Below are 18442 nucleotides of genomic sequence, written 5' to 3' on the forward strand. Positions count from 1 at the left end.
CAGGTGCAGATTCAAGGAGACCTGTATCGGGTCTCCCGGGCCGGGAGGGGGGTTAGAATATGGCAGCAGGGCGATATGGATATGGTGGGAAGGTCTGTCACCATCTTACTGCCCTTACTGCCCCGCTTCCTCCCTCTCCCCTGCCCTGCTCTGCCCTGCTCACCCCAGAACACCTCCATTCCCCACATGACTTACCAGTCCGCCATCCAGCACTCACCCAGAGCTCCAGGCAGCTGTCATCGCACAGCTGCCCAGCACTTATGCTTCCTTATCCTGTGTAATCCCCAGGCGGGCTTGCACTGAGCCAGTGCCCCCCCCCAGCAGTCATGCCTTACTGCATGCTTGCAACACTGTGTGCTGGCATAGGCCCTTTGGATCGGGCCTTCAGATCCTTATGAGCCACTATATACATCAGATAATGACACTAGCTTTCCACTACCACAGATACCCCAGAGATCTTCTATCTGTCTGACTTTACTTCAGAACAATTTTCAAAGCATTAGCTTTGCTTCTGTAATATTAGCACTTGATAGATTTTGTTATCTTCAACAAAAGAGCTATATTATTAACAGCAGAATCCTTTGTATGTCTACTCAGAAGTATCTCCCACTGTATTCAGTGCGGATTACTCAGAAAATGTGCATAGGATTGCAGCTTTACAGTCCAATACTATCCACACTTTCCTGGGAGTAAATCCCACTGACTATAATGGGACTTACTTCTGAGAAGATATGCATAGGATTGGGCTGTAGGTCTGCTGCATTTTAAACCTATGCAGTAAATACCAATCAGAAAAAATGTTACAGAATAACATTTCCGCAACACAGACCAAAAAAACCACATCAAATTCTAAACAAGATAGGTTTGATTTAAAGTAATCAAAGAGTTGCTTGTTTTTCACTACATGTAAAATATTAAAAGCCCAATCCTATCCAACACTGGCACAGCAGGGCCGCCAGGTCTTTCGAAGTTATATCCAGCACTAGATTTGAGCAGGTGAGAGGTCTCTTCGGGGGTATTTGTTCCCTTACTATGTGTAGCACCCCATCCTCCATAATGCAGCTACTCAGATCTGCACCAGCTATTTAGATGGTGCAGAACCAAGTAGCCCTGTGTAATGCCAGCAGGGCCAGGACAAGGATTAGGATACAGCAGAGGTCTGCTCCATAGTCCCTGCCCTCCCTCCTCTGCCCAAAAACATCCCCTCCCAGCCTCCTGAATGCCCTCCTGCCACCCTCTCCACACCACTTTACTGTCCAGCACAGACCTTATTTCAGCTGGCAGCTGTTGGGCAGGATGCATTGCCTATGGGACGGTGCAGGCATTCCCACCTGTTACCACTTACTCACTAGGTGTGTTACAGGGTGATGCAAGGTTCAAAAGCAAACTCAGTAGGCAAGATCATTTCCAAGCTTTTATTCCATTCCCATCAACCAGCGTCTCAAGGGATTCCTTTCCAAGCGTTGAGAGTGAGTGTGAGAGTGAGAATGTGGGAATCACATCTCCAGTCTGAATCCCTCTCTTTTATTACAATTTTGGGTTCCCTGTTTGAGACATGTCATTGGCTGGAGATAGCGTTAGACATTTGATTGGTAAAGTTCACGTCACCAGTTTTTCAAATTAGGCAATTCCATACATTTAACCATATACAATTTAAAGAGTTGAACAACCAGTAGATGGTACTGTAACCTCAATTTTGCTCAAAACTGACCATTTGGCCTTAGCTCTCAATATATCAATGGACTTTGTTGCAAAAGCTATCTGTGTTCTATCTTGTCTGACGTCAGTGTTTCTGTTCTCTGGTTCCCAGCTCTGGTTCTCTGGCTTTTGCTAACTTGTGTTAAACTGGACCCTCTGCTATTTCATGTCCCACTCTATCTGCATCCCGTTTCTTGGTAAAGATGTATAGTGGTGTATGTTCATATAAATACAAGCAAAAATTCTCATTTATAAGGAAAGATTTTAAAAAGAAATCTTTCTCTTATTCATTTTTGAACCCACATTACCTTTGATCTGTCATCATAATGTTCCGAGTTGGGGTATTTATCTATCTCTGAAATGTAACTTACTTTGCCCGATTTTCTAAGCAGTGACCTTTTAACAGAACTGCTTCCTAAGCTTTTTGTCTGGGAAACTAACTTTATGATTTTACTGTGTTTCTTCTTTACTAAACCCTTTTAATGAAGTTAGGCCACTAAAACTCCTTATAATAGCTTTTATATGTTGGTTACTTGTTGAGGGACAAAACTGGTTTAAAATATTGAAGAATAAGGAAGAATAAGCTGACTAGTGTTCTTCTATAATATTGCTATGAGATTTTGTGTGAATACCTACTAAAATACCTCTCTTAATAATTTTATACATATTAGACTTTTTAGCTTAATGAATAATACTGTCCTGTGGTTTGAAAAGCAAAATGGACAGATTTTAAAACCGCAAACCTTTTTCTTTTCTTTGAGAACAAAGGCCTGTTGATTTTGCCTGCATATTCTTATCAGAATGTTCTGCTGTGCCAAGAACATCTTGACATGCTGCCAAGATTTTGCCAAGCGGCTTGGATTTTCAAACGGAACAATTTTTTTTTCTTTTCACAGACAGACACAGACGGACCAGAAAAAGCTTTTTCAGCTTTTTAAGCATGTGAGCTTCCCCTGTTAAACTATACTTATAACATAACTAACAGTCCTTCCATACCGTCCATCAGGTGTCAGTAAGCACTTTACAACACTTTTACAACACCCAGTACCAGCACTGCTGGACAATAGGATCAGGCTCTAAATTATTTTGCTTTTAATTGTAATTTAAATTCTTTTTAATGTCGATTTAAGTAGTAGTAGTAGCAGTAGCAGTAGCAGTAGCAGTTTATTTAACTATCTCAGACCAGCATGATTTAAATTTTAAAAGAATTTCAACTGTGACAGTGATACTAAGCACATTACATGAAAATAAATGCTAATGAAACCAGTGCTTACTTCCCATTAAATGTATTTTGAATCAAAGTATAAGATATAGAAGAGGACCGCCAATGATCTAGTCCAGTGTTTCCCAAATGGTGGGTCATGACCAGATTGTTGGCGGGCTGTGAACCTGTCAAGCTGATAGCAAAGGTAAACGTATTAAGCTCTATGGAAAGTGAAACTGAGTCGCACATGCATGTTTACTAATGAGGAGGTGAGTGTGCCTCAGTTCACTTCAAAGGGTAGGCCAAGAGCAATGCAATGCTACCAGAATGGTTCTGATCCAACGAACACAGGCCCCCCAAAACACTAAAGGATATCATCCCCCCAGCTGACAAAGAAAATGTACTGAGCTCTATGGGAAGTAAAACTAAGCTGCACATGCACATTTACTCAGGAGTAGGTAAACGTGCCTTAGCTTCTATCAAAAACCAGGCAAAGGTTCCAACAGTACGTCATTTTAGAAACTGGGTCCTGATGCTAAAATGATCACTGATTTAGACCACTGATCTAGTCACATGATTCCTACTGGAAATATACTGACACAATCAAAGTGGCCTGTTTTCAACACCAACTGTCAAATAAAGGAGAAAGATTCATAAAGAAAGAAGCTTTTTCCCTTGAAGCACAGACTTCTATTTTACTGCAGCCAGACAAAATGAATTAATAACATACCCTTTTAATGGCAAAGGAAGATGAAAAAGGAAATTCTTGCTAAAAAAAAAAGATACAGATACTATTAAGCTGATGTTTTCAAACTAGATACAAAAATCCCCACTAATAAAAATTCACTTGCTGATTAATAACAACAAATCTAGAAAGTTAGATCAGTGATTTTCAACCTTTTCCATCTCATGGCACACTGACAAGGCGCTAAAATTGTCAAGGTACACCATCAATTTTTTGACCACTGACAAGGCACACCATGGTAGGGGGCTCAAATTGCCCAATTGCCCTACTAATAAATGAGCTTCCCCAAAGTCCCACGGGACTCCTGTGGACCATTCATGGCACACCAGTGTACCACGGCACAGTGGTTGAAAATCACTGAACTAGAAGAACAGAATGGTTCAACTAGTAACTTTTTAATCATACTCCATAGTTTCTCTGTCTAACTATAATGCATGTGATTTCTCTTTCTTTCACAAATATCAGGAAAAGGGGGGAACCCAATGCACTCCAGCTCCACTAAATCTGCACTAAATACAGTGATCTCATATTTTCACCTGATCTCTCACTAGTAACAACAATTAACAGCCCAATTCTATCCACACTTTCCTGGGAGTAAGCCACATTGTCTCTAATGGGACTTACTTCTGAGTAGACATGCATAGGATTGGGCTGTTAGTTGCTACACAAAATAAGGTATAGTCATGTATCCCCAGCATCCCAGTGCTTGCTGATTTTCAGTCTTTGTTTTAAAATATTAAAGGCGTTACAAGTTATGATTTTTCCCTGTCTAAAATTCCCTACCTAATAGATTGTTGAGAACATTGCCTTTCCTAAGATTTTCTACACATGCAGAAGTTGCAGCATACCACCCTATAATTATTATTAAGAATATTTATATACTGCTATTCAACAAAAAAAGTTCACAAAGCAGTTTACATAGGAAAATAAACCAATATATGGTTCCCTGTCCCCAAAAGGTTCATAGTCTAAAAAGAAGTGCAGAAGAGACACCAGCAACAGTCATCAGAAAATATCCCATTCTAGGGTGAAGAGGGACATAGAGGAACTATATAGATGCTACTACTGTCATGTGCCAAGAAATCAAAATTCTGCGCTAAGACATCAACATTGAGATACTTACTGCAAAGAAGCCCCAACCATGGAATCTGCAAAACCCCAGAAATCAGTTGCAGCCAAGTCATCCTTCCTGCTTAACTCTCTTGTGCTGTGCCTTAGCCTTAGGTACCTGCCTGGACATCTCCTTTGTTGGCCTGGAACCCTGGCCTAGAGTTCTCAGGAATAGTAAGCTTCAGAACTTTATACAAACTCACAGAACTTGCTTTCAGTTTTGCAGCATGGTTTGCGTGGGTTTTAACAACCACTGCCCTGTGGTGAGACTGAAATATGAGCCTGCTAGGAAGGGATAAAAAGCTATGAAGGACACATTGCTCACTGAAATCTTACTGAAACTTCTACTGGCTTCTGAGATTTCACCAGACACTGCTTGAAACTATTCAAATTTCTCTCTGCAATCATACAAGCTAGAAAAGATGAGTTCAAAAAAAATTAAATTTCTCAGGATGCGGCATCATTTAGGCTTTTCACACTAGCACGAAATCATGGAATTTACATGTGCTTTGTGCAAATTAAAAAAGAAAGATCATGCAAAAGGAAACACTGAACATTTTTTGATGAAAAAATACTGAGGGTGGAAAATTGGAACAACTAATACCAGGGTATTACACAGGTAGCAGAAAGTGTCTTCTGTTTTCCAATGCTTAGTAGAAGGAAATAGCCACCTGGCTTACCTCCACCTTATCAGTTACTACCTTCTTGATGTACCTGTGGATTCTTGGGAGTTAGGTAACCCCCGGCGAAAGTATGTTTTTCTAACATAGATGCAAGCCGTCAGAACACCACCACACATCCTACAAACTAAAAATGCATACTTCAAAAATAAGGTCTCAGAAAAAAACTTATTTGGGTTTTTGCTAACTCTCCCATAAAGCTTATATAGATTCCTCCATCAACATTAGTTTTTAGTTTCAAGTAAAAACATCCCAAAACACCAAATGATTAGCATTTAATAAAAAAAGGGGGGAAATCATCCAAACTTCAGAATTCAATGCCCTATTTTTACTAGGGACCCACAGCTGTCAAATATTCAGTTTCAAAAGAAAAACCATTAACTTTCGCCAAAAGAACATTCCACTGTCACTAATTCTCTCTCTCTCTCTCTCTCTCTCTCTCTCTCTCTCTCTCTCTCACACACACACACACACAGACCTGGAACAATTGATATTATAAAGAACCCAAAGCAAAATGTTTCAAAATTTATATTCAGTTTCACCATCTACAAATACACCTCCAAAACATCTATGGTGCTTACTATTAAAAAATATTTTATGTTCATTTGACAATTCTGTAATAACTCTGAAAGTTAACTTTACACACATGCAAAACTATAATTGCATTGGTACGTACACTCAGCAGTAAGAACACAAATAAAGACAATACTTCAGGCTGCAGAAATAGGTCAGTTACATAATGTATCAACAGTAAAGTTTTCTCAGTTTAGAGACTTGAACAAATCAGGAAAATTCATTTCTTGGAGCTGAGATAAACAGTGGACAGTACTGCAGTATCAACATAGGACAGATTTGTGTCAGCCATAGGATTGTGAGGAGGGGACATATTAGACAAATATGAATAATATGAATTCTTACAGCACACTTTGCAGAAATAGATTAAAAAGCCATTGTTTATGTAAGTATTCAAGACCATGTTTTAGTGACAGGGTTAACACTTTCTCACTTAAAGTTTTTTACTTAAAGACTTTTACTTTTACTTTTTACTTAAGTCTTTACTTAAAGGCGTTTACAACACCACCTTGTCCATATTCGGCAAGAAGACCAACAAGACGGCAGACTGGTTTGAAGCCCACTCTGAGGAATTGACACCAGTCATTGAGGAAAAGAGGAGAGCTCTGGCAGCATACAAAGCCTGTCCCAGTGAGCGCAACCTGCAGGTCCTCCGAGCTGCTCGCAGCAAAGTCCAGAAGACTGCCAGGAGATGTGCTAACGACTACTGATTCCAACTCTGTTCCCAGATACAGATAGCAGCTGACATGGGCAACATCAAGGGGATATATGACGGTATCAAGCTGGCCCTAGGTCCAACACAGAAGAAAACTGCCCCTCTGAAGTCTGCCACAGGCGAGGTCATCCAGGACCGGGCGCAGCAGATGGGACGCTGGGTGCAGCACTACTCTGAGCTATATTCCAGAGAATATGCAGTAACCAAGGAAGAACTGAACAATATCGAGTGCCTGCCTGTGTTGGAGGAGCTTGACAGTGAACCACCCCTAGCAGAACTTCACGTGGCCCTGGACTCCCTCGCATCTGGCAAGGCACCTGGGGAAGACAGCATCCCTGCTGAAGTCCTAAAGCGCTGCAAAGAGATCATCACCACTGAGCTGCATGAAATCCTCTGCCTCTGCTGGAGAGAAGGTGGAGTACCACAGGACATGAGGGATGCAAACATCGTCACGCTGTACAAGAACAAAGGCGACAGGGGTGACTGCAATAACTACCTTGGCATCTCTCTTCTTAGCGTTGTAGGAAAGCTGTTTGCCCGAGTTGCACTGAAGAGGATCCAGGTACTTGCAGAGAGCATCTACCCAGAATTGCAGTGCGGATTCCGAGCCAACAGGTTCACCACCGATATGGTATTCTCCCTTAGATAGCTGCAGGAGAAATGCAGAGAACAACGACAGCCACTCTTTATAGGCTTCATAGATCTCACGAAGGCTTTAGACCTGGCCAGCAGGGACGGCCTCTTCAAGATCCTCCCCATGATCGGATGTCCACCCAGGCTCCTCAGCATCATCAGATCTTTCTACAAGGACATGAAGGGCACTGTAGTCTTTGATGGATCCACATCAGACCCCTCTGACATCCGAAGCGGAGTGAAGCAGGGCTGTGTTCTTGCGCTGACCTTGTTTGGGATTTTCTTTGCTGTCCTGCTGAAGCATGCCTTTGGAACTGCAAAGGAAGGCATCTATCTCTGGACCAGATCAGACGGAAAGCTCTTCAACCTCTCCAGACTGAGAGCAAAGTCCAAAGTCCAGCTGAAATGTCTGCATGACCTCCTCTTTGCCGACGATGCAGCTGTCACTGCCCACACTGCCAAAGATCTCCAGCAGCTCATGAACTGTTTTAGCAAGGCCTGCCAAGACTTTGGACTGACAATCAGCCTGAAGAAAACACAGATCATGGTTCAGGATGTGGACTCGCCTCCCTGCACTGCAATCTCTGCGCACGAGATGGAGGTTGTCCATGACTTTGTGTACCTTGGCTCAACTATCTCCGACACTCTTTCTTTCGTTACCGAGCTAAACAAACACATCGGTAAAGCAGCTACCACATTTTCCAGACTCAAAAAGAGAGTATGGTCCAACAAGAAGTTGATGGAACATACCAAGATCCAGGTCTACAGAGCTTGCGTCTTGAGTACACTTCTGTACTGCAGTGAGTCATGAACTCTTCGCTCACAACAGGAGAAGGAGCTGAACGCTTTCCAAATGCGCTGCCTCAGACGCATCCTTAGTATCACCTGGCAGGACAAAGTTCCAAACAACACAGTCCTGGAATGAGCTGGAATCTCCAGCGTGTATACACTGCTGAAACAGAGACGCCTGCGTTGGCTTGGTCATGTCGTGGGACTGGGCGATGATTGGTTCCCAAAGAATCTCCTCTATGGAGAACTTGTGCAGGGAAAGCGCCCTACGGGTAGACCACAGCTGCGCTACAAGGATATCTGCAAGAGGGATCTGAAAGCCTTAGGAATGAACCTCAACAGATGGGAAACCTTGGCCTCTGAGCATTCTGCTTGGAGGCAGGCTGTGCAGCATGGCCTTTCCCAATTTGAAGAGACACTTTGCCAACAGACTGAGGCAAAGAGGCAAAGAAGGAAGGCCCATAGCCAGGGAGACAGACCAGGGACACACTATAGTTGCTACCAGTGTGGAAGGGATTGTCACTCCCGAATGGGCCTCTTCAGCCACACTAGACGCTGTGCCAGAATTACCATTCAGAGCGCGATACCATAGTCTTTCGAGACTGAAGGTTGCCAACAACAACTTAAAGTCTGCCCCAAACAGTTACTTGTAGAGCTTACAGTGCTTCGGAAAGATACTTAAACTTGGACTCTGACAAATCCCTAAGGGAGAATTTCATAGAGAGGGGAAGCAGGCAGATGCCTGCTCTTCGTGCACCTTTCACTGTCTGAAACTGGCAAGAGGACAGTATTGTCAAGAGGGCACCCACAGCATTGACAAATGCAGTATTTGAGATCACTGATAACAGATATGTGTTTGAGAGAGTCAAAAACAGGGAGTAGAATAGGAATCCCAAACTGCAAATACAATCTGTGTTTACAGGATCAAGTTTCTTCACCTTATTCCTCCAAGACCAGGAGAAAATAACCAGCTGACTATTAACAACTGTCCTTGACAACTAAAGTTAAGACTGTTTCTCAGATAATATCTGAAACAAGGAAGAGTGTGGTTCTGCAAGCAGGGTGACCAGATGTCCTCTTTTTAAACCTCATGTCCTGGAAAAGAACTTAAAATGTCCTCCATTTTCCTGTGAGCAGGCAGAACATAGCCTTCTTGTAATAAATTATACGTAATAAACTACACGTAATACAGTTTTAAACTTAATAATAGGTATTATAGTGTTAACCACATAAAATCAATAGACGAGTGGTTTCAGCTTTTATTTTGTCATGCCCTACATTTTGGGGTACCTGGTCCTCTTTTGTAGTTATGACACATGGTCACCCTGCCTGCAAAGAATTGGGAAACCAGTGATAGTCCTTGGAATAACAAATTAAAATGAATGAATGCATAGCTCCCGGAGAATAAGAGAGAGTGAGATGGGGTGAACATAATATTACACAGAAGGATCTCAAAGACAACAGTGCCGCTTCTGGAAATGGGGATCAAAGGAGGACCCTTGTCCTCTAAGGTGTTTATCACATTCCTTGGATGTCCTGCATTTTGGGGTGCCTGGTCCTCTGTGGTGGTTATGACATCTGGTCACCCTGTCTGCAAGGAACTGGGGAACCAGTGATTGTTCTTGGAAAAACAAATTAAAATGAATGGATGCATCACTCCTGGAGAGAGAGAGAGAGAGAAAGAGCGCGCAGGATGGTGTGAACAAGATATTTCTCAGAATCCCAAAGATGACAGTGCTGCTCTTGGAGATGGGGATCAAAGGAAGACCCTGGTGCCCTAAGGTGATTGTCCTATCCTATATTTTCCCATTTTTTCGGGTGCCTGGTCCTCTTTGGTGGTTATGTCATCTGGAGAGGAACTGGGGAACCAGTGATAGTCCTTGGAAAAACAAATTAAAATGGATGAATGCATCAATCCTGGGGGGGGGGAGCGGGATGGGGTGAACATAATATTGCCCAGAAGGATCCCACAGCACTGCTCCTAGAGATGGGGATCAAAGGAGTACCCTGATGCCCTAAGATGGTTGTCACATCCTATATTTTCATATATTTTGGGGTGCCTGGTCCTCTTTGGTGGTTCTGACATCTGGTCACCCTGTGGCTGCAAGGAACTGGGGAACCAGTGATAGTCCTTGCAATAACAAATGAAGATGAATGAGTGTGTAGCTCCTGCAGAGAGAGAGAGAGAGAGAGAGAGAGAGAGCAGGATAGGGTGAACAAGATATTTCTCAGAATCCCAAAGATGACAGTGCTGCTCCTGGAGATGGGGATCAAAGGAAGACCCTGGTGCCCTAAGGTGGTTGTCATATCCTATATTTTGGGGTGCCTGGTCCTCTTTGGTGGTTATGACATCTGGTCACCCTGTGACTGCAAGGAACTGGGGAACCAGTGACAGTCCTTGGAAAAACAAATTAAAATGAATGAATGCATCACTCCTACAAAGGGGGGAGCAGGATGGGGTGAACATAATATTGCCCAGAAGGATCCCACAGCGCTGCTCCTGGAGATGGGGGTCAAAGGAGGATCCTGGTGCCCTAAGGCGGCTGGCACATGCTACATTTTCCTATAGTTTGGGGTGCCTTGTCCTCTTTGGTGGTCGAGACATCTGGCCACCCTGTGACTGCAAGGAGCTGGGGAACCAGTGACAGTCGTGGAATAACAAATGAAGACGAGTGAGTGTGTAGCTCCCGAGGGGGAAGAGAGGGGGCGGAACACAACACTGCCCAGAAGGATCCCACAGCGCTGCTTCTGGGGGGGATCAGAGGAGCGCCCTGGTGCCCGAGGCGGTCGGTCGCCTGCCTGTCACTGCTGCCCTCGCGAGGAGGCGGAGGGTGTCTGGCGGGGGAACATGCTGTCCTGCGAGCAGAAATTCCTGTGGAGAAGAGCTGAAGGGACGGGGGGCCTACCTGATGATGTCGTCCTGGTGCCCTAGGTAGAATTTCTGGCGGTGCTCGCGGGGGCTGTAGACCACGCCGACGCCCGCCACGAAGTAGACGATCTCCTTAGCGGCAGTGTAGTAGAGGTTGTTGCGGCACTGGTGGCCGCGGTAGCCGTAGACCCACTCCAGCCGCAGGTGGCAGTTCGGGGGGCTGCGGTCGGCCATGGCCCCCTCCCCGCCTGCAGTCGGGTCCTCCCACCGAAGGAGCCTCGGAGGAAGGGGGCCGTCGCCCCTCGCCCGGGACTGTCGCCTCCCCGCTTAATCCCTGGCCGGCGACATCTAGCCTCCTCAGACAGCCGCCGCCGCCTGTCCTCCTCACAGAAGGCGTCCCCTCCTGCCAGCCCGGCTGCTGCTGCCGCTAGACATGGCTGCGCGGCGGCGGCGGCTCCGCGATGAGCATCCACCCGAAGGGCAGGCGGCGGGGGGCGAGTCCTGCCCAAGGCAGGCGAAGAGAGAGCGCCCGTCCCCTTCCAGCCGCTCCGAGCCTCCCTCGGCTCCTGCCGCCTCACGCGACGTCAACCCTGCCCCCTCCCCCACGCGCCAACTCCGTCTGCGCGTGCGCGATCCGTCTGCCTTAGTCCCCTCGTGGCGCCTTTTGAGCGGGGGGACGGTTTCTCTGTCTTCGCCGCCCCTCCCCCCGCCCTTGAAGAGGCGACCGTTGCCCTCTCGCGCGCAGCCTGAGGGGAAAAAAGGCGGGAAACGGGGGACGCCTCCATCAGTGGGGGTGGGGCAGGGAAGCTGAGGTGGCAAGAACCCTATGCACACTTTCCTGGGAGTAAGCCTCAGGGGGCACAGTGGTACTTACTTCTGAGTAGACGTGCCTAGGATTGTGCCCAAGGCGCCTAACATCTAACAACCCACTCCTATGCATGTCTACTCAGAAGTAAGTCCCATTAGAGTCACTAGGGCTTACTCCCAGGAAAGTGTGGATAGGCTTGGGCTGTCAGGCTGCAACCCTATACACACTTTCCTGGGAGTAAGCCTCAGGGGACACAGTGGTACTTACTTCTGAGTAGACATGCATAGGATTGTGCTCTAAAAGTGCTTTGCTGAGGGAGGTCGAAGAATTAGGAGCCCAATCCTATGCATGTGTACTCAGAATTAAGGTTGCAATCCTATGCTTACTTTCCTGGGAGTATGTCCCATTGAAAACAGTTGGACTTGCTTCTGAGTAAGCACGCATAGGATTGTGCTCTCAGTCCAATTATAGTTAATGTGGCTTACTCCCAGGTAAATGTGGATAGGATTGCAGCCTAGGAAAGTACAGTACAAGAAGTCACCACGTACCCTCAAGCCTTTTTCTGGTCAGCCGAAGTCACCAGTTGGCCTCAGGTCATCAGTTCTTTTAGGACAGCGGTCTTCATTTGTGCCACAACCCCAATATATAAAGTATTACATTGGGGACCCCACTTTCCATCCCACCCTCTTCCCAGGACCCTATCTGCCCATCGCCACCCACTCCTCGCTCCCATAATGCTCTCCAAGCACTATTCACTATAACCAAATAGTCATATAGAAGAAAAAGTTACCACAAAGTCTGGCACTAGTGAAAGCTATTTTAGAACAATTTCTAAAGAACCTGAGCAGGGCTGGGACACTCTCTTGGTACCTGAAGGAGTACACCGGATGCCTCCCCCTTTACCTGGTGGTGCTCTAGTCCATCGATTGTTAACCTTTTTCATTCCCATAAGTTGCCATGACCCCACAACTGAGGCTTTGCAACCCTATTGTGGGCTCGATCCCATGGTTGATTAACACTGCTTTAATTATGGCATAACAGAAATACAGCACCGAATAGCACACTAGTGTATATTCTGTTGTTGTGCAGTGCCACTACCTTTAGAAAACCTTCTACCCCAGAACAAGACACGCTCTAAACTACCTGCCCTCCTGTGGTCAAGTGCATGTTAAAACTCAGCACTTAGCTACTGTCAACTTAAAGTCCTGGTTCAAGAACACCTCAAAATGCAAACAATGTTCAGGATCAATTTTTTGGTCAAAACCACGACTCCTAAAGTGTGCAACCTTAGTATGAATGGGATGAATGCGGAGCCATTCAAAGACATTAAGCCATACCAGTGATCATCCCTCAGGTGCATTTTACACTCTCCATGGTGCTGAATTTTGTGAAGCTTGTTTTTAGTCACAAATGGCTTTTGTCCTGACATCTGGCAAGCTGAGGCATTTCTTGAAAATATTTTAAAGGACCTATCGCAGATCACCACCACCACAATATCAATAACTAACCCCAAAATGCTTAGGATGAGTCACAATGCACATACATTAAGGATACAATACATATTATGTGGTCCCTCTACTTAGGAGTGAATCCAATTGATTTCAGTATGGGTGGGTGTGCGTGCTTGTGCATGAGTGTGTATAATACACAATAAAAGGAATGACAGACAAGGCATGACAAATCCTGCCCTCTATCATCATCACCTTCACCCAGCAGCTTTGCCCAAAAGTAGTACAAATTGGAAGGTCTCGCATAAGGTCTTGCATCACAACTGAAAGATGGTACGTCTCAAACATCAGAAAATCTTCAGTAGAGAAAAGAGGTTCACAAAGCAGAATGACTTATAATGTGCCTTGGCTGTTCCAGCTCAGCACATGGAAAAGACACTCAAGAGGGTTTCTGAGTTTGATTTCAGAGATCATGACCGGAGATTGGGCAGAGCCTCTTGAGGGGTCATCAAAAAGTATGAGCTTCATAGGTCACAAACCAGTACACTTAATTTTGTCTGAAAGCCAAGAGTGCATTAGTACTCAAATTGAAGTACTAGTGTGCCATAATTTCAGTGACCCTTTCTGTCAAAAAATAGGCTGCCACATTCTGTACCAGCTAAGCTTCCACATAGCCATTCAAGTTTCCCCACTCACAATAGAGTCCATAAAAGTGACCTAGTATCAAAGTTAATGAGACAAAATACCTGTATTGTAACCAACCTCAAAACATGTACTCTCAGCAAAATATAGAGGTGAGTTTCTTACCAACGACTACAACCTGGACTTCCAAGTGTAATCATAGATTCAAAGGTAGCCAAAGAGCAAACATGACTGACAGCCCAAACTTAACCAATTTTCCAGCAGCAAACACAATGCAGCAGCAGCAACCACAATGCAGCTCAAAAGTAAGGAAACAAACTTTACTTCACCTTCAGGAGGTCTCTATGCCTGCTCCTCCACCACAGAATGCAATGTGCATCCCATTAGTAGGGCTGCCATGGCACTGGAAAGTTGGTTAAGATTGTGCTGTAACTGATCAGGGTTAATTTGAATTCAAAGTCATGACAGACTACCCTGTTCTGCCACCATCAAGACAGTGTAATAAATTAGTTACATGGTAGTGACTATTACTTAGGGCTCAATCCAGACCACAAGTTCCTTGTGCTGGCACAGGAGGGTCTGCGCCTCCTCGAGAGGAAGCCGGGCCAGCACTCCGAGAAGCACTGGCCTGTGGAGGCTGACATAAGCCTCCATGCCAGCTTCCTCTCGGATGCTTGTGTCAGCCTGGCTGGGCCGATGCAAGCAGAAAAGGTAAGCAGGGGGGAGGCAGGGAGGAGGGGGGAGGGAAGCGTTCCTGGGGAGGGGTGGGCGGCCCTGGGGGCAGGGGGGAGTGGGAGGCGGGGGAGTGGGAGGCGGGGCAGTTATGCCGGATCCCAACCCCTGTTCCCAGGGAGAACGAAGCAGCTTCAAGCCTCACAGCTCTCCTCGGACTTTTCTATAAGAACCAATGTAAATTGTATTGATTAGGGGCAAAGTTATTGAACACTTACACTGAAAACTGGTGACTTCTGCTTGCCCAAGATTGTGTAGCAGGAGGGTTGAGGAGGCAGGCTACTGGGAGTGGCTACTGATGTCCAAGACCAATCCTATCCAACTTTGCAGTGTCGTGTCAAAAGGGTGGGCACTGCATCCTGTGGTGGGGGGAGGCAGTCATGGAGGCCTCCTTAAGGTAAGGAAAAATTTCTTCCTTGTGGCTGCACCAGAACATTGGATAGGATTGAGCCCTCAATGGCTGAGAAAGCAATGAAAACAAAGATGCCAGAAAGGAAACTGAGAAAGTGGTCAGTGGCAGCTCTGTGAATGCATTTTGTTTCCCTGTTTTTTATCTTATGCCTTTGGAAGAGACTCCCCCACCAGAGGAAGCTGCCAGCATCTTATAGCATTGCTCATTAGCAGCTATTTGAGCTAATTTTGGTGCTTATTAGCTGCATTTCAAAGCTGACAAATGTCACAAAAACGTCTTTGTGTCTTCTGGAGTGACTTTGCAAGGAAATGATTGACCGCATTATTTCAAAAATTGCCAGTGTAAATTAGACTTCTAATTTGGAAATTTTGCAATTTCAAAAACAAGATTGTCTAAATCAAGAGATGCCTCTATATGCATTTTCCAACAAGGTATACAGAATTTGACCATTTGTATAAAGAATAAGAAGTGATTGAAGTAAACCAGCCAAACCAGATAGATGGATGGATAGGTGGATAGAAATTGGAGGAAAGTAAAGAGGAATTATAGGGTTTAAAATGATATAATTCGGGCCTGTGTCACTTCAGGTTGTTGGTGTGGGATTGTATTTTATAAGTCTTCTCCATGCAAAAAAAAGTCACTACAGTCATATGTAAATAAATTGGAAGAAACATTTAGTGTAGACTCTCCTAAATTTGTTGACTTACTACATGCAGGATGTTTTGGGCATGAGGAAGCTTTCTCTAAAAAGTTCCCACATATGCAATCTGGTGAAACAGTCCAGAGGTCTATCATTTTGATTTAACAACTCACTCTGTGTAATATGTAAGACAAAGTCTTACTAACAGCAGCTCTGTAAATGACTTCAGCTGCAATCCTAACCACACTTTCCTGAGAGTAAGACCCAATGAACAAACTAGGACTTACTTCTGAGTAGACCTGGTTAGGATTGTGCGCTTCATTGGACTGTGGAATAGCAGCTGATCTTGGCCATCAGAATGGTTTGTCCCAGTGTTTCTCAAACTGTGGGTTAGGACTCACTAGGTGGGTTGTGAGCCAATTTCAGGTGGGTTCCATTCATTCCAATATTTTATTTTTAATATATTGGTCAGACCAAAGGTCAGACCAAAGGTCTATTTACATAAGCCTCCTGTTTTCCATAGCCATCCAGATGCTAGGAGTGCTGTATCTGGTGCTCTGAGGTAACTGTCTCTGACCTTGGAGATTCCATTCAACTTAATAGTGGCTTAATAGTGGTTTAATAGTGGCTTACCGGGTAGATGGGACTCGTCAGCCTAGGAAGGCAGCTCATCTAAGAGAAGGAAACTCTGACCTCAAACCTCCACTGCCTTGTGGCTATATCCAGTTGTGGAAAAGGCTTCAGGAGTCAACCTTGAGGCAAAATCCGGAGCTGGAGTCCCTGAGGCAGTTCATGGCTGAACACAGTCACGTTCTGGCAACTCCTGCGACGCCGCTGGAACCAACCGTATTGGCCTCTGCCTTTCCATTGGACCATTCCAGCGATGTGGAGAGGGGGGATTTGCTGCATGGGTAACAGCCTATTCTCCATACCTTCTTTACCCACCCTTCGCGCACTGGAGAGGACACTCCAACTTCGCCATACGGCGTCGGCACAACACGGGAAGCAGCAGTTACCGGTTATAAGTCTTCACTCGATTGGCGTAGAGCATGACGCTAGGGGCTGCTTCCGAAGGTGGGAGAGATCATTGCATCTCATTGGGCAGCTACCGCCCGCCTTAAGCTGGGCAGTCCCCAGCCAGTAAGGTGTTGCCTCGCCACGGTCCGTTAACCTCATGGGGTGCGTGGGGTTTAGGGTGAAAACCGACAAGCGGATCGACAACTCTGCACCATGCAACAGAAAACAGAAAACTCCTGCCCTAAAGCTGGGCACCTGGAATGTTAGGACAATGACACCTGGCTTCTCTGATGACCTGCAAGAAATAGACGACGCACGCAAAACAGCTGTCATCGACATGGAGCTGAGCAGACTGCAGATGGACATCGTCGCCCTTCAAGAGACGAGGCTGCCAGATTCCGGATCTGTCAAGGAGAGAAATTTCTCATTTTTCTGGCAGGGAAAACCACCAAATCAAACCAGGGAACATGGCGTTGGCTTTACGGTCAGAAATACCCTGCTGAAATCCATCATTCCACCTACTGTGGGAAGTGAAAGAATTTTGTCCCTGCAGCTCCAGTCATCAGCAGGACCTGTCACTCTCATCAGTGCTTATGCACCGACTCTGTCGTCTCCAGCAGAAGCCAAAGACAAATTCTATGATGACCTGGCCACCACTATCAAGAAGATCCCTGTAAAAGAGCCATTGTTCATCCTCAGCGATTTCAATGCTAGAGTTGGTGCTGATAACAGTTCATGGCCCACTTGCTTAGGTCAGTTCGGCACTGGGAGGATGAACGAAAATGGCCAACGCCTGCTAGAGTTTTGCTGTCATCACAGTCTCTGTGTCAGCAACACGTTCTTCAACACAAAGCCCCAACATAGAGTCTCTTGGAGACACCCAAGATCAAAGAACTGGCACCAGCTCGACCTGATCCTCACCAGACGCTCCAACCTTCCCAGCATCAAGATCACACGCAGTTATCAGGGTGCTGCCTGCGACACTGACCACTCCCTGGTATGCAGCAGAGTGAAACTGCAAACAAAGCGACTGTATCACACGAAAAAGGAAGGAAGACCTCGCATTGATACCAGCAAGACCCGGGATCAGAGAAAAGTGGAGGAATTTGCACGAGCGCTTGAGGAATCACTTCCAGGCCCAGTTGACACAAATGCATCCAGCAGATGGGAACATTTCAAGAATACCGTTTACAACACCGCCTTGTCCATATTCGGCAAGAAGACCAACAAGGTGGCAGACTGGTTTGAAGCCCACTCTGAGGAGTTGACACCAGTCATTGAGGAAAAGAGGAGAGCTCAAGCAGCATACAAGGCCTGTCCCAGTGAGCGCAACCTGCAGGTCCTCCGAGCTGCTCGCAGCAAAGTCCAGAAGACTGCCAGGAGATGTGCTGACTACTGATTCCAACTCTGTTCCCAGATACAGATAGCAGCTGATATGGGCAACATCAAGGGGATATATGACGGTATCAAGCTGGCCCTAGGTCCAACACAGAAGAAAACTGCCCCTCTGAAGTCTGCCACAGGCGAGGTCATCCAGGACCGGGCGCAGCAGATGGGACGCTGGGTGCAGCACTACTCTGAGCTATATTCCAGAGAATATGCAGTAACCAAGGAAGAACTGAACAATATCGAGTGCCTGCCTGTGTTGGAGGAGCTTGACAGTGAACCACCCCTAGCAGAACTTCACGTGGCCCTGGACTCCCTCGCATCTGGCAAGGCACCTGGGG

The 18442-nt window shown here is 45.8% G+C and overlaps 1 protein-coding gene across 4 annotated transcripts in view; it reads right to left on the reverse strand.

Moving 5' to 3' along the window:
- EML5 (EMAP like 5) overlaps positions 1-11380 on the reverse strand; it is a 154062-nt gene extending 142682 nt beyond the window's left edge. For all 4 annotated transcript variants that reach the window (XM_066628260.1, XM_066628244.1, XM_066628234.1 and 1 more), the window contains exon 1: positions 11054-11380. In XM_066628260.1, coding sequence (XP_066484357.1) covers positions 11054-11250 — 197 coding nt within the window. In that variant the 5' untranslated portion in view covers positions 11251-11380. The remainder of the gene's footprint in view (positions 1-11053) is intronic.
- Positions 11381-18442: the final 7062 nt, after the last annotated feature.

Source organism: Tiliqua scincoides, chromosome 1, assembly GCF_035046505.1.
Source record: "Tiliqua scincoides isolate rTilSci1 chromosome 1, rTilSci1.hap2, whole genome shotgun sequence".
Lineage (NCBI taxonomy): Eukaryota > Metazoa > Chordata > Lepidosauria > Squamata > Scincidae > Tiliqua > Tiliqua scincoides.